Source organism: Bombina bombina, chromosome 6 (assembly GCF_027579735.1).
Source record: "Bombina bombina isolate aBomBom1 chromosome 6, aBomBom1.pri, whole genome shotgun sequence".
NCBI lineage: Eukaryota > Metazoa > Chordata > Amphibia > Anura > Bombinatoridae > Bombina > Bombina bombina.
This window is the reverse complement of record NC_069504.1, coordinates 256,136,453-256,154,246: the sequence shown is the minus strand read 5'-3', so window position 1 is coordinate 256,154,246 and position 17,794 is coordinate 256,136,453. Positions and strand designations below refer to the sequence as shown.

The following is a 17,794-nucleotide window of genomic DNA, read 5'->3' as shown; positions in this document are numbered from 1 at the left end:
ATTCCCACATGAGCTAAGTGGTCCTCCCAGGACTCACTGTGGATCGCTATGTCGTCCAGGTAGGCGCAAGCAAAACTCTGGAAGCCATCCAGGAGCCTATCCACCAAGCGCTGGAATGTAGCTGGGGCATTCTTCATCCCAAACGGCATTACCCTAAACTGATATAAGCCGAATGGGGTGATGAATGCCGACTTGGGGATAGCCTCCGGGGCCAGGGGAATCTGCCAGTAACCTTTGCAGAGGTCAATAGTGGTCAGGTAATTTCCCCTGGCTATACGATCGAGTAGCTCGTCTACCCTGGGCATAGGGTAAGCGTCCGTCACGGTATTTTCATTGAGCCTCCGATAGTCTACACAGAACCGGGTGGTCCCATCTTTCTTGGGCACCAAGACAACTGGGGAGGCCCATGGACTATCGGAGGGCTCAATTACCCTGAGCTGGAGCATCTCATCGATCTCCTTCTTCATTCCTGTCCTAACTGCTTCGGGGATTCGGTACGGAGCCTGGCGCAAGGGAGCTTGTCCCGGAGTATCTACCTGGTGGGTGGTTAAAGTAGTGTACCCTGGCTTCGGGGAGAAGGTGAGGTGTTTGGACTGGAGGAGTTGGTTGAGCTGCTCCCTTTCAGTGGGGCTAAGTCGGTCCCCTATCTGAACCTGCGCCACTATACCTGTGGGGAGACTCTTTTCTAATAGGTCTGGAATGGGTAAACTGTCGGGGTCTTCCTGAGGGGAACAACATACGGCCGTCACGTTCTCTGGTCGCTCAAAATATTCCTTGAGCATGTTTACATGGAATGTCTTTCTAAGATTGTTGTCATGGCAGCTAGCTATCACATAAGTGGTGTCTCCCCTTTTCTCTACGATCTGGTAGGGACCCTGCCAGGACGCCTGCAATTTGTCTGTCTTCACCGGCTTAAGTACTAACACCTTTTGTCCTATGGTGAAGATTCTCTTTCGGGCCCCCCGATCGTACCATACTTTCTGTCTTCTCTGGGCCAACTGGAGATTAGCCCGCACGGATTTGGCTAATTGCTCCATTCGGTCCCTGAGTTCCAGCACGTATGGCACAATGGGGACACCGTCAGCCTCCATCTCTCCCTCCCAGTGCTCCCGGATCAGGTTTAGGGGTCCCCGTACCTTTCTTCCGTAGAGCAACTCGAAGGGAGAGAACCCTGTCGTTTCCTGGGGCACCTCCCGATAAGCAAATAGGAGGTGCGGCAGGAAGCGTTCCCAGTCTCGGTATTCCTGAGTGAACGTCTTGAGCATTTGCTTGAGGGTCCCATTGAACCTCTCACACAGCCCGTTCGTCTGGGGGTGGTATGGGGAGCTCAGGAGGGACTTAATTTTGCAAACCTGCCAGAGTTGTTGGGTTAATTCAGCCGTAAATTGGGTGCCTCGGTCGGATAGGATTTCTTTTGGAAATCCTACCCGGGAGAACACCTGTACTAGTGCATTCGCTACCGTATCCGCTTGTATGTTGGATAGGGCGACAGCCTCTGGGTACCTGGTAGCGTAGTCCACTACGGTAAGAATGTAGCGCTTACCGGAGGGACTAGGGGTAGCCAGTGGTCCCACTAGGTCAATAGCAACCCGGCTGAAGGGTTCCTCTACAATGGGCATATTTACTAGCTGGGCTTTAGGGTGATCGCCTCGCCTTCCTACTCGTTGACACACATCGCAGGTGTTACAGTAAGTTCTAACGTCAGCGTGCACCCCTGGCCAAAAGAACGTGTGAGTAATGCGGTGTAGGGTACGGGTAACGGCTAGGTGGCCTGCTAAGGGGATGTCGTGGCCTATTTTGAGGATTTCTTGACGGTATTTGTGGGGCACTACCAGCTGTCGCCTACGCTGTCCCCTTTTCTCTGTCCAGCGGTATAGTTTCCCTTTTTCCCATAAGAATGTTTCGTTATCTGCCCCGCCCCCTCCGGTCTCTGCTCGTTCCCGGTACTTTTGTAAGGTCGGGTCAGTCTTAGACTCTGCCTCGAAAGCATCTGGGGTGTCCCAGGGTATGGGGCCTAACCTGTCAGGCAAGGTCGGGGTAGGTCTTACCTGTGTCTCCCGCACTGGTGAGAGCTCTCGCTCCGTCCGGGCTTGGGCCCGTGTAGTCACTGGGTCCGCCTCGTTGTTGCATACTGGAGCATAGGCAGAAGTCATGGGGCCCAAATCGTTGCCCAGTAGTACTTCGGCAGGTAAATTATCCATTAGGCCCACGTTCACAGCCCCCTTTCCCGCTCCCCAATCAAGATGCACTTTAGCTGTTGGAATTTTGTACACATCCCCCCCCCGCCACTCTAACGGCCACAGTCTGTCCGGATCGCTTGTGCTCTGGCACCAAATGACTCTGTACCAGCGTGATAGTAGCCCCTGTGTCTCGCAATCCCTCGGTAGATCGCCCCTCGAGCCATACCCTCTGCCGATGGTGCTGGCGGTTATCTGAGGCAGCATATACAGGGTCTGCCTCGTGAAGCGGCCCCACATATCCCTCCATAGGGGCCTCTTGGTTAACACAGAGGGCCCGGGCCGGACGATAGGACCCAGAGGGGTAATTGTAATTCCTGGGTGTCTGGTGCGTATTAAGGGGGCAGCTAGCCATGAAATGCCCTGGTTGCTTGCATCGGTGGCAAGTCGGTCTGTGACGCTCAGAGCTGTTATTGGGTGGTCCTGAGTGTCGGACGGGCCCTGTGGGCACCGGGGCTCGGAATTCAGCACGAGGGGGTGCACGGTAAACCTCTCTGGGTTCGACCCGTGCTGGAGCTCGGTAGTTCATGGGTTCGTGAAGACGGGAGTCATAATGTTCATCGGCCAATTTGGCTGCTTCTTCTAAGGTAGAAGGCCGCCTGTCTCGCAGCCATTCCTTCCCTTGCTGTTCCATGCCATTATAAAAATGTTCTAAGAGAAACAATTGTAAAATTTCCTCCCCAGTCACCGCTTTACTTCCGCTCAGCCAGTGATTTGCCGCTCTCCGCATTCGGTGCGCCCATTCCATATGGGTATCGTTAGGCTTCTTTTCCGTGCCCCGAAACTGTCGGCGATACGTGTCCGGAGTTACAGCGTACCGTCGCAACAGTGTCTCCTTAACTAGCTCATACTGTGTCACTTCCTTAGCACCCAGAGTACGAAAGGCTTCCAGGGCTCGCCCGGATAGTTTCCCAGACAATATCGTGGGCCACTCTCTGTTGGGAATCTGGTGCAGGGCACATTGCCTTTCGAAGTCCGCCAAATATTCATCAATCCCTGTCTCGCTCTCTAGAAAGGGTCGAAATGCCGTATAGGGTATCTTGGGCCTCCCAGCATTTTCGACAGGGATGATTACCTGCGGGGCTACAGCATTGCGGTGTGCGTTCGCTAGGTTGAGTTCGTGGGCTCGAGTCTCTCGTATATCCTCGTCCGCCTCCGCCATCAACTGCTGTACCAATTCCATGGAGGGGTTCGGCCCGTATAATGAGAGCCTTTCCCGAACAATCCTGGTTTTTTCGTCACTAATCGTGGTCGGTGTTTCCGCCATTGTGAAGCTCTGATCCAGTTCGTTCAATTCTGCGATCAGCTCTCTCCTCGGCCGGTTGCTGGTGTACCCCCCTCTGCTTTCAAGTAAATCCTTTAGGGTTGTACGCTTCAATTTTTTGTAAGCGCTCTCCATCCGTTCTGTACCTCTCCTAGGAAATCCAGGAAAATCCCGCCGCTGCCGCCAAATGTTACGGTTACCCTTAGTCTCGCTGAGAGATGGACCGCTTAGTAGCCTGGATCCCTATTGCTAAAGAGGGGAGAAGCTGCTTTCCATAGTATTCTATATGAGTCTCGCAAATATAGAATAATCTCCCTTAGCTGTAGTACAGCTAGGATACCCTTCTGCCCACAAAAACGAGTCAACGCTGCGATTGAGGGTCAAACAAGAACTCAGCACTGGGATGCCCAGCCTGCTTTTTATTAAGGTTACATGCACACAGGGCACTCCCAGGGGGAGAGGGGGGGGAAGCACAAAATCCCCCATCACACATTTAGATAGAGAGCACTGTCCTTTGACAGGCCACAATAGGATTACAGTACTTAAGATAACAAGTTTACAAGTTCATCTTATCAATTAGCAGTCTGGCTCCAGAGGTGATTAGACAATGGGATTGGTTATCCCTAAACTTAGAGCTGAGGCCAGCAAAAATGTGTATTTAGGCAATAGTTTCTAAAAGCTGAAAAAAAAGAGTTAACTCTTTATGAAATGATACTTGTTACGGTTTTCTTGGAGCCCTTCTTAGGCGCTGGCTTGCTGGTTCAGGCATTGCTGCTGGGAATTAAGCTCTTCACAACAAAATAACTAATGCTTCTGTAACACTATCTTTTAGTATTTTAGCTTGGGTTTGGAAAACAGCCTCATCCCTACAGTTTTTTTTTAACCAATGTTTTTGATGACAGCTATTAAGACTAATATAGTTGTTCACATCAATACTTTTGAAAAAGTTTTTTGTTTTTAACATATTATTTTCTATATAAATTTCTAAATCGAGAAATTCTACCCTAGTACTACTATGGGTCCATGTTAGTGCTATATTAAACTCATTACTTACCAGATATTTTTTACATTCGTCTAATTGACACTCGGTTCCTCGATTTAGAAATTTATATAGAAAATAATATGTTAAAAACAAAAAACTTTTTCAAAAGTATTGATGTGAACAACTATATTAGTCTTAATAGCTGTCATCAAAAACATTGGTTAAAAAATATACCAAAGGGGCAATTTGTTCGTCTTCGACGCAACTGTAGGGATGAGGCTGTTTTCCAAACCCAAGCTAAAATACTAAAAGATAGATTCAGAGAAAAAAACTATCCTAATGCCTTCTTAGAAGAAAAAATAGAGGAAGTTGCGAAACTAGATAGGAATAAGTTATTGCAGTACAAACATAAAAGTAAGGGGATACCGATAATGGATAATAACAAAACAGCAAGTAGACTTATTCTACAACACAGCACTCAAAGTAACGAAGTTAGAGAGATTATACAGAAACACTGGGGTATTCTATTCAGAGACCCAAGTTTAACAGAAGTCATAGAAGACAGACCAAATATAATTTTTAGAAAGGTACCCAACTTAAAACTACAACTCTCACATAAGATAACAAAGGTAGAAAAAGTGAGTTTAAATAATAACTGGTTATCCTCTCCCCAAGCGGGATTTAGAAGGTGCCAGTTTTGCAACGCCTGCAAAAGAATGAGAAAGGGACCCAGAATATGTAATACATTCCATTCTGCTGATGGCAATAAAACCTATGATATTAACCAGTTCATCACATGTAACAGCAAGAACGTAATATATTTGTTACGTTGTACGTGCAATTTAATTTACATAGGCCGCACTTCTAGGCTTCTCAAAACTAGATTAAATGAGCATATCTATAATATAGAAAAAGGTTTTCAAAAACATTCATTATCGGCACACTTTGACAGAAAACATAATAGGAGAATAGAAGACCTCGATTTCCTTGGCATTAGGAAGGTAGAATATAGTTGGAGAGGAGGTGATATACAGAATCAACTAGGTCGTCTTGAGATGAAATGGATCCATATTATGGACAGTTTCATACCGAACGGCCTTAACAAGGATTTTGAGTTACATCATTTCTTATAAATATACGACTCACTTTCCATCCCTAAGAAATCCTCTTACTAACTAAGAATACCCTTATTTATTTTAAGACAGACTTGCAATAATTACAAAATATAAAGAATTAGTGATATCAAGATGTATATCTGTGTCTGATATTATAATCTATAATCTTCATCTACGCTTAAAAATGTCATCAAATAGTATTGTGTGTAGAAGATTATTTATATATATATATATATATATATATATATATATATATATATATATATATATATATATATTGTGAATCTAAGTTTTTGATGATATCATTAAGAAAACAGGACTTCATTTTGATGAATATAAGTGTGCATATACTTGTTATAGATAAGGAACTTTAGAATATCAATGGGGGATAAGAATGATCTTAACTAACTTGTTACATAATAAACTGCAAATGTTATTAACTAATATGTTACATATTAGACATGTTAGCAAATATTGTTTTAACAAATTAGATGTAGGACGCTTTTAAGTGAATATTTGCGTAAACCAATATTGTCCTTAACAGATACATATATATCGTTTAGAGTTTTCTTTTGAAATACCTTCAGTTTAAGGAAGTCCAATCATTGACCATAAACAACACATTATGACCACTTCCAAAATGGAGGACTAAATACCGGATATCCGGTTTAACGAATCGGAAGAATTCAAATAAGGTTTTCGGACATGAGCACACCATTCCTTGATAAAGCTCTTTAGCGAAACGTACGTCGGATACATTGCTCTTTGGCGTCCTTCCAAGAATCTGCACACCAGTAAGGAGAGCAACATATACTGGACTCTTAAGGGGGAGGTTGTGTGGTTAAATTTCTGCACTCCTTACCACGGTCTCTGGTATTGTGTATAAGCTCAACTTGAGCAAATACTTGATTGTATTGCCAATCCTATTGTATTTGGTGGTCTTTGCAGCTCTTGTGGTGCTTTTTATATTTGTATTTTAAATAAATCTTTTTATTCAAAATCCTGTTCAAGCAACTGTTTACCCAACAGTATAACATTGGGTGTGCGCATTAACCTGAGCTTGGCTATAGCTCCATCCCATGTGAGTAATCATTTGTACATACACATTCTGCATTGAAAAAAGGTTACAGAGTTACGCTATGTGGCATTTCTTCTTTCTTTTCATATGAGGATCAAAAGAAAAATAGAAGCGTGAAGATCTTGGAGAGAACACATATATCCTTATATGAACTTTTATAAGTATTTAGGTTTCACACATTATGTATATTTTATGATCACTTTTTTGTTCACAATTTTATCACATTTATTTCACATTTTTGCGTTTTTGTGATATTATGGTATTTGTTATCATTTTCTGTATTTGATACCGTTTCTGTTTGTGCACAAGATTTTATTGTCTAAAATTGTGCAGATATCTCTTAAGATATTTTAGATTCCGTAGCACTTTATTATAAATTGGATCTTATTATCCATTATTATATGAGGGGATTTAATAGTGCAAGTAGTTTATACGCACTTTGTATACTTTATAACACGTTTGGTTAATTATTCCTTATTAGCTTTTGTACTATATACCATCCGCAGGTACATACAGAACTGTGGAGGGAGGTCATTATATTGCAAGTTGCTTTTTAACACTTACAATATTCACGTATTAACTTTAATAGGCACGAATAAGAATAGGCACGATATTGTGATAAAGTTCTATTGGTATCAGAAGACCATTATACTCACTATTCTATTGTTATTCAGACAAGATTTCCATCTAAACAAAGATCAAGGATGTCCTTATTCCTTAACAGACGCACTACCACATCATGTGCTGATGATTTTTTTGATAAATCGGACACTACTAATGAGAGTTTAGAAAATCTATTAAGATAGGTAGAAAAACATATGTCTAAAGAAATTAAATACCATCTTGAAATAGTTACATTAGAAAAATTCCTGAAAGAACAAATTACACCAAGAGGTCTGAGGATTTTTAAAAATCCTACTTTTGGACAAGATAACCTCATGTTCATAACAAAATGGAACCACATTCTAGAAGAATGTACTAAAAAACTCATGAATCTAATCATAAATGAAAGAAAGAAATTATTAGATGAAGCAAATGAAGAAATAAAGATGTTAGAGCAAAAAATCATTCCCCATATGAATAACAAAAATTATGAGGAATTGTCACAAAAAATAGCCGAGAATCTAGATTCTTTAAAGAAAGAAATAAAAAATACTAAAAGAAAGAAATACTTCAGAGATCATGACGATTATAAAGAGAGAAAAGAGAGAAATTTTAAAACTAGGAACTCTAGAGTCAATAACTATAACAATAGCAGTAGAAACAACACAGAAAGTCGTTATAGTGAGAATAGATCACGGCAAAATAACAGAGTTATGCACAATAATGGTAAAAAGAACAGATACTATCAGAATACTTTGGCAAATAGGGAGAGAGAGAATTATTACTCGCACAACAATGAGAGAGACTTAAGAAAGGGTCATAAAGGGAACGATTACCAATATGAATCAGGTAGCAGCAATCATATGCAACACAAAGGGAACTATTACCGCACAGAACAACAGAGGAAGGAAGAATATGACTGGCAGCAACCCAGAAATCCCTTTAAAAAACAGAGAGTATATTATCAGGAAGATATCCCTACACATAATAGATTTGACAATTTAAATAGATTTAGCTCAGAAGAAGATGAGGAGGTTTTCTTAGAGGCAGGCAAAAGGAAATACAATCGAACAGACTCAGACCTGTTCAACAAAAGGAGAAGAAATATGGACAGGGTAGAACATTGATAAACAAAATAATCATTAAATGAAAACCTGCAATAGAAAACATAAATAAGGATAAGTCAGGCAAAGGTATCTTTAATTTATCCAAAGTAACACTAACAGAAGCACAGACTTCAGTCCTAAATAGGGGACTAAACTTTGCCCCCAGTTATAGGATCAATAAATTCGATACATACATAGGAGTGCAAAAATGTATACGCAATTTGTGCATTAAAAAGTATTTTTTGAACAGTCCAATTGTAAAAAATAGTATCCCGGAATCTAACAAATACAGACATACAGAAGTGAAAAACACATCTGTATTTAATCCCACTCAATACAAATCAGCCCCAATGGAAACTTTCCTGGAATTAGTTCATAGGGACATTAAACACCTTAAAACTAATTATACATCCAATTTGACTAAGGAGGAACAGGTAGCACTAAAAGAATTACAAGATAATAATGAGATAGTGGTGAAGCCCGGCCGATAAGGGCGGAGGCACAGTTATAATGGACAGAAATAAATATAATGAAGAATGCCTCAGACAGTTGAATGATAGAAGTACATATAAAAAATTGGACTCAAATCCTACATTTACCTTCAAAAAAAGAATTGAAAAATATCTGAATGAAGGGTTAAAAGAAAGCATTCTAAATAAGAAGGAATATCAATACATTTATAATAAATTCCCCAAGACTGCTAATTTCTATGTACTCCCCAAGATCCATAAAGATCTAAAAAACCCTCCAGGGAGACCCATTGTGTCTGGGGTCAATTCACATACTAGCAATCTGTCAGCTTATATAGATACATTCTTGCAAACATATGTCAAAAATACCAAATCGTATTTAAAAGACACAATCAGCATATTGAATGATTTGGAAAACATCAAATGGAATAAAGACTGGCTACTAGTAACGGGAGATGTAACATCTCTTTATACCATTATAGATAAGGAGTTGGGTATCACTTCAGTGCAAAATATTTTAAAAGAAGACACTACCCTTGACCCTAAACAATTACAGTTTATTTTAGATGGGATTAGGATCATACTTGAAACCAACTATTTTTGGTTTAATAAAGACTATTATCTTCAGATAAGTGGAACGGCGATGGGCACCAGATTTGCGCCCAGTTATGCCAATCTTTATATGGCTAATTGGGAAAATCTCTACATCTACAATTCCCCCTGGGCGCAATATCTGGTGTCCTATCGTCGTTACATAGACGACCTGTTCCTGATTTGGTCAGGAACCGAGTGTCAATTAGACGAATTTAAAAAATATCTGGTAAGTAATGAGTTTAATATAGCACTAACATGGACCCATAGTAGTACTAGGGTAGAATTTCTCGATTTAGAAATTTATATAGAAAATAATATGTTAAAAACAAAAAACTTTTTCAAAAGTATTGATGTGAACAACTATATTAGTCTTAATAGCTGTCATCAAAAACATTGGTTAAAAAATATACCAAAGGGGCAATTTGTTCGTCTTAGACGCAACTGTAGGGATGAGGTAGTTTTCCAAATCCAAGCTAAAATACTAAAAGATAGATTCAGAGAAAAAAACTATCCTAATGCCTTCTTAGAAGAAAAAATAGAGGAAGTTGCGAAACTAGATAGGAATAGGTTATTGCAGTACAAACATAAAAGTAAGGGGATACCGATAATGGATAATAACAAAACAGCAAGTAGACTTATTCTACAACACAGCACTCAAAGTAACGAAGTTAGAGAGATTATACAGAAACACTGGGGTATTCTATTCAGAGACCCAAGTTTAACAGAAGTCATAGAAGACAGACCAAATATAATTTTTAGAAAGGTACCCAACTTAAAACTACAACTCTCACATAAGATAACAAAGGTAGAAAAAGTGAGTTTAAATAATAACTGGTTATCCTCTCCCCAAGCGGGATTTAGAAGGCGCCAGTTTTGCAACGCCTGCAAAAGAATGAGAAAAGGGACCCAGAATATGTAATACATTCCATTCTGCTGATGGCAATAAAACCTATGATATTAACCAATTCATCACATGTAACAGCAAGAACGTAATATATTTGTTACGTTGTACGTGCAATTTAATTTACATAGGCCGCACTTCTAGGCTTCTCAAAACTAGATTAAATGAGCATATCTATAATATAGAAAAAGGTTTTCAAAAACATTCATTATCGGCACACTTTGACAGAAAACATAATAGGAGAATAGAAGACCTCGATTTCCTTGGCATTAGGAAGGTAGAATATAGTTGGAGAGGAGGTGATGTACAGAATCAACTAGGTCGTCTTGAGATGAAATGGATCCATATTATGGACAGTTTCATACCGAACGGCTTTAACAAGGATTTTGAGTTACATCATTTCTTATAAATATACGACTCACTTTCCATCCCTAAGAAATCCTCTTACTAACTAAGAATACCCTTATTTATTTTAAGACAGACTTGCAATAATTACAAAATATAAAGAATTAGTGATATCAAGATGTATATCTGTGTCTGATATTATAATCTATAATCTTCATCTACGCTTAAAAATGTCATCAAATAGTATTGTGTGTAGAAGATTATTTATATATATATATATTGTGAATCTAAGTTTTTGATGATATCATTAAGAAAACAGGACCTCATTTTGATGAATATAAGTGTGCATAAACTTGTTATAGATAAGGAACTTTAGAATATCAGTGGGGGATAAGAATGATCTTAACTAACTTGTTACATAATAAACTGCAAATGTTATTAACTAATATGTTACATATTAGACATGTTAGCAAATATTGTTTTAACAAATTAGATGTAGGACGCTTTTAAGTGAATATTTGCGTAAACCAATATTGTCCTTAACAGATACATATATATCATTTAGAGTTTTCTTTTGAAATACCTTCAGTTTAAGGAAGTCCAATCATTGACCATAAACAACACATTATGACCACTTCCAAAATGGAGGACTAAATACCGGATATCCGGTTTAACGAATCGGAAGTATTCAAATAAGGTTTTCGGACATGCGCACACCATTCCTTGATAAAGCTCTTTAGCGAAACGTACGTCGGATACATTGCTCTTTGGCGTCCTTCCAAGAATCTGCACACCAGTAAGGAGAGCAACATATACTGGACTCTTAAGGGGGAGGTTGTGTGGTTAAATTTCTGCACTCCTTACCACGGTCTCTGGTATTGTGTATAAGCTCAACTTGAGCAAATACTTGATTGTATTGTCAATCCTATTGTATTTGGTGGTCTTTGCAGCTCTTGTGGCGCTTTTTATATTTGTATTTTAAATAAATCTTTTTATTCAAAATCCTGTTCAAGCAACTGTTTACCCAACAGTATAACATTGGGTGTGCGCATTAACCTGAGCTTGGCTATAGCTCCATCCCATGTGAGTAATCATTTGTACATACACATTCTGCATTGAAAAAAGGTTACAGAGTTACGCTATGTGGCATTTCTTCTTTCTTTTCATATGAGGATCAAAAGAAAAATAGAAGCGTGAAGATCTTGGAGAGAACACATATATCCTTATATGAACTTTTATAAGTATTTAGGTTTCACACATTATGTATATTTTATGATCACTTTTTTGTTCACAATTTTATCACATTTATTAAATAAATACTAAGTCCCCCTAACAGTAAAAACCCCCCACCCACCAAACCCCTAAAATAAAAAAAACTAACACTAAAAAAATCTAAACTACCGATTGCCCCTAAAGGGGCATTTGTATGGGCATTGCCCTTAAAAGGGCATTCAGCTCTTTTACTGCCCTTAAAAGGGCATTCAGCTCTTTTACAAGCCCATGAAATCCCTAATCTTAAAAATAACCCCCCCCAAAATAAAAAAATAATCCTAAATCTAACCCCCAAATAGGTACTTACCGTTCCTGAAGTCCGGCGGAGAAAGACTTCCTCCAGGCAGCTCCATCATCTTCTATCCTCATCCGGCGCGGAGCGGAGGTGCGGAGCTGGTTCCCCAATACATGGATCCTCAGCGGCGGTCCTCAGCGGCAGTGGTCCAAAGCGGCGGTGGTCCAAAGCGGCATGAAGGCTCCTCTTGATGCGATTGTCTGCCGCACATTGAAGATTAAATGCAAGGTACCCCATATTTATTGGGGTACCTTGCATTCCTATTGGCTGAAATTTTTCAATCAGCCAATAGAATGAGAGCTACTGAAATCTTATTGGCTGATTTGAACAGCCAATAGGATTTCAGTAGCTCTAACCCAATTGGCTGATTTCAAAATTTCAGCTAATAGGAATGCAAGTTACCTCAAAATGAATGCGGTACCTTGCATTCAATTTTCAGTGTCCACCATATTTATATATTAGGGGGTGTTTTTATTTTGGGGGGATTTTTTATTTTTATAGGGGTATTAGTTTAGGTTTATTTTTTTTATTTTGGATAGCTTTGTTTAATTTTTTCTGTAATTTGAATTTTTTTATTTTTTGTAATATCATCTTTCGGGTTTCTAATGTTTTAAACATAGACTGCCCTCTGGCTTATCGCCTAGTAAATATATAATAAGAAATTTCATAGTATAAAACATACAAATATCATATTCTACATTCCTCACATGCCCAGTATACTCATAATGCCTCAGCTCAAATGGATACATAATTTATTTACACGTTTTGCTATTGTTTTCGAACTGAAGACGGTAATTTCACACAAGTAAATTGATAATCTCATTACATACAAAAAGGATCAATCCAAACACCTGTAATTTAAGGGATGGAAAGGACCATTGTATTAATGATTTCATTACAGGGGACTGTGTACAGGTAGATCATTCTGCAAATAGAAGAGAGCCCTTGCATCCCACAGCAAAAGCTACTGACACGACTCTTTGCAAAAACAACTTCTGACACTATTTGAACACTTTCGAGCACTACACACACACTTTCAAATTCTGAAGCAAATAGCTATGCTACATTACAATGTTACAACAAGCTTTAGATTAGCAGGCCCTATGTGAGCCACTATACAATGATGGTGAAAGTATATAATGCTTGTGACAATTCACTAACAAATCAGAAGAGTTGAAACGCTCAGTTTTGATAGTGATCCCTCCAACCTAAATAATGATTAGTTAATCTGTTAGTTTAAAAATTCTATAACTAGGAGGGAAAAGAAAAAGAGTTTCGAACCTAGGGATATCAAGAGGAACATGATGGACCCTCTTTCTACATCTTAGGATCAAGGACTATAGTAAATAAATTACTCTAATGGTATTTATTTTATGTTATTAATTTATGTGGGGTTTGATCTCTGCAACATTTGACAAAGTATACCCTCCTCCTTCTTATAAACCTTCCTTATTCTGGCATTACAGCACAAATCATATGCAGTCTCCTACCCACTAGCAATGGAAGTACCATAAGGCTCTGTCTTAGGTCCTTTGCTTTTCTCCTTGAGAAACGTATAAATTGCTTTAGCTTCCAGTACCACTCACTCTACGTAGATTATGTCCAGATCTCTCTCTCTCTTAACCAGACACACACCCTCCTAATTCAACTAGCTCATTAAGTGTTGCTCTTTTTTTCTGTTTTATGTCATCACTTTAGCTCAGAATCCCATAAAATGATCTTCTAGGATGACGGGTACTTCTGTGTTTTTTGTAATCACACACTATATCAAACTTTCACCTGCCTCCTGCTACTACCAAACATTCTACAAGCTTAGACAAGCAGCTCCTTTTGTTCATCATTCACCCCCTAAACTCTAGATTGTACATTCTCTGGAGAAAGACCATAAAAATGTTTATCTTGAATACTCTAACAACTAACTAGAATACTTTAATAACTACGCTTCCATGCAGTGCTATGCAAAGGTTTTATATGGACTATATTTAAGCGGTCTAATGGAAAAGAGTTTAGCAATGAGCACTTGGCTGTTCATTTTTAAAATGTATTTGCCTGAAGATTCTGACAATATATTTCTGAAAGATTTTGAATGATTTTTCTTAATTTATAAGGGTGCAACACTGGAGACATAAACTAAGACCAAAATATAGGACCTCATAAACTGTGTGTTACATTTCTAAATGTGAGACATTGTAGTTATTTGCTATGCTTTATATAACAAGTGCCAGTGAGTATAAACTCATTAGAAAAATGCAGTATTGCCCCACACAACACAGTTTCCATTTTAACATTATCGATATTTGCGATGCACTTAGTAACACAAGTTAATTACAATGCAAACACGACTGATTGGTTCAACTCAGTATCCAACTAATAAAGAGGGACACAGACATATTTTATGATTGTTAACTGTTTGTCATGAAGGCAAAACAAAACTTAAATGTGCATCCACTCTTACTCTCTTGGCAGGGGTTAAGTAGAAATTGACAGACCTCTCAATAGTCCTGTATCCTACGTGATTGTCACGGGTCTGCAAATGCCCTGGTTTTTAGGGTCTTTGCCTGCCCCATCCCTGCCCATAACACACAAGTAACTCCACCCCTTCCATTGTGGCTCCTACCACAAAACTAGCAGTTGAACACCACCCACAAGTCCCCTTACCTCCCTGCCCTGGAAAGTCATCAGGAAATATTAGGAGGTAAGTAATCAGTAAAAATGATATTCTCTAACAAATTACATCATGTGATTTTTGTATTTGAATGTCCCTTTAGTGTTCTGCAATAACAAGGGCATCCACCAGCATAAAGTAAGCATTTTATGCGCTGGAAAAGAGACACTCCCTGGAGCCTATAGGCAACTGCCTGTTTTGTCAAAAGTATATTGAATACTCCTAATCTAATCATATTCAGTGTAAACTCTAAATATTAACCCTCATAGATTTTTCTTTGGCTCTATCTATTTCTCTCTCTGCCATTACACAACCACATTTCGGGCAAGATTACAAGTCCTGTGGCAAATCAGTTGCGAAAACACTGCGTGCGTTATGGTTTTTTTGCATTTGGGGTTGCGCAGCAATTACAAGTTGCAAAAAAACTTATTTTGCGTGTGCGTTAAGCCGCGTAATTGTTTAATGTGCATAAGATTGTAATGTGAAATCTTTTCATTATCTCAAGAGTTGAACATATCTCTATACATATAAATCCATGTTTCTCAATTCATGTGTATGAATGTTAATTTAAAATCCCTGCGTCGGCTTTTTTTTCTAACAACCAAGATCTCCTATCTTTTAGCCCTTATAACTTTTGTGTGCAATATTTTTTTACATTAATTTTTAATAGACAGTGTTAATATGAGTGTAACTGTACTCTGTAATGTATATTCTAAATACAGCTCTTCAAGCACGGAAAGGATTGTTACATAAAAAGCAATTGTGGGCGCGCAATAGCGATTTATCAAGATCTGTAATACCTGTGCAATGGAAATTGATTTGCGAAGACATATCGCCTGCGGAAAACCCATACCGCGCAACTTTTAATCTTGCCCTTTATATTTTATAGGAATAGATATACAGTATATGTTTAGGTATAAATACAATTCTATTCTTTAAAGTAGTATTCAGCATCCAGTCGTATTCTACAAATAAGCATTTATAAATATATCAAATACTTTTCTTACCTCTTCGATTGAGTTTGGATAATGCTGTGTGGTTGTTGGAATTGAGCCAGCTGTAGTTACTAGGGATTGGTGATCAGTAAAATAAGGATTTCCGGTCCCTGCTTCTCTTTTATATTGTGTAGCATTTGGGTTACTCATCTCAGTTTGGCTGGTCCTTAGAGTCCAAAGATCAGATGTGGTTTCAACTATAATATTTCTGAATGTTGTGCTGCTCATAGTACTTCTCTCTGGATCTAGAAGCATAAAGAGATGGATACATGACTGCTTATCAACAGCTTCGTTTTTGTTTCTTTAATAAAATATCAAATATTTTACTTATGTAATAAAACCAAACCTTTTATTATATGAACTATGGGTAATTTAACAATGTTACTAAAATAAATGTGTTTATTTTCATAAGTAGCGCCCGCTGGAGCACAGGAATCTGCCTTTGTTATCAAAATAAACAAAACCAACACCTGCTGAGTACCAACAAGAAAGCATTTTCCAGCCAGGGAAAAACTCTCCATCAGAAGTTTGTACATTTTGTAACCTATGTTTTCTTCAAAATACAGCAAATTGAACATTCAATTGTAAAATATTCAATTTGTGTTTAGCGATGTAGGTATTACGCGGATTAGCACACAATCGATAATTGTTACTTTTTTTTAAAAGCGTGCTTTATTAAAGTTTATGGGAGGAGAAGTTAATGCAGTTTGGATTTTCGAAGTAAGCACAAGTGAAAAAAACGATTTTGCGCGCCACATGTAATCTTGCCCATAGTTATTTACAAACAAATTAGAGCGTTTTATTTTTTCACTTTTATGTCCCTTAAATGTTCAGCATTTTTAAAAAGAAAAAAGAATAAAAACACAGCCTTCGTGTTTTAACCAACTCTTTAAAGTGCTGTTGTTCTATTCAGTCTTTCAAAAGCTTTAAAATAGGTATTTGTGCTTTAGCTTTACAAGGCAGGGTTTTTACAATGTAATCCAAATATTTTCCATTGTTTTCTAAATTTTATTTTGCTGATTTATGCAAATGGATTACTCTCTGGGAGTCCAGTTTAGAAATAATAATTGATGCAATTTGCTATTTTTGTATCCCTACAGTCAAGTACAGATGATTTGGTGCACAATAACTGTAATACATGTGCTGCATTAAAAAAACAAACAATGATCTAAAGAATTGTTCAGTCTATAATGGAATTGTGTTACATTTACTAGAATTAAAGGGACAGTCTAGTCAAAATTATACTTTCATGATTCAGGTAGGGCATGCAATTTTAAACAACTTTTCAATTTACTTTTATCATCAAATTTGTTTTATTCTTTGTTGAAAGCTAAACCTATTTATGATCATATGCTAATTTCTAAGCCTTTGAAGGCCACCTCTTATCTCAGTGCATTTTGACAGTTTTCATAGTTAGACACTGCTAGTTCATGTGTGCCATATAGATACCATTGTGCTCACTCCTGTGGAATTATTTATGAGCGAGCACGGATTGGCTAAAATGCAAGTCTGTCAAAAGAACTGAAATAAGGAGGCAGTCTGCAGAAGCTTAGCTACAAGGTAATCACAGAGGTAAAAAGTATATAATATGGGTAATAAAATTCTGGAGTAGACTGTCCCCCTGCTGGAATTTTGTATTTAATTGTTTGCAAACCGCTTATTTACCTTTATTTTGTTATTTGAAATACACATTTTTGTCTGTTGTATCCCCACCTCCACTGAAAATACTAGTAACAAATGTTTTTTCTGTAGAAAAGCCATGCACATGGTAGACAATTGCACTGATTGATTTCCCAGTAGGAAAGAGAGACTTTGTATCTGAAGGCTGTTGTGTTCATTGAAACCCCACCCATAATTAGCATTTCAATAACT

General features: G+C 38.4%; 1 protein-coding gene across 1 annotated transcript in view; it reads right to left on the bottom strand.

Annotated features, from left to right (window-relative positions):
* Positions 1-17,794, bottom strand: part of PTPRB (protein tyrosine phosphatase receptor type B) — a 238,357-nt gene that overhangs the window by 183,721 nt on the left and 36,842 nt on the right. The window contains exon 3 of the mRNA XM_053716786.1: positions 15,935-16,167. Within this exon, the coding sequence (XP_053572761.1) occupies positions 15,935-16,167 (233 nt within the window). The remainder of the gene's footprint in view (positions 1-15,934; positions 16,168-17,794) is intronic.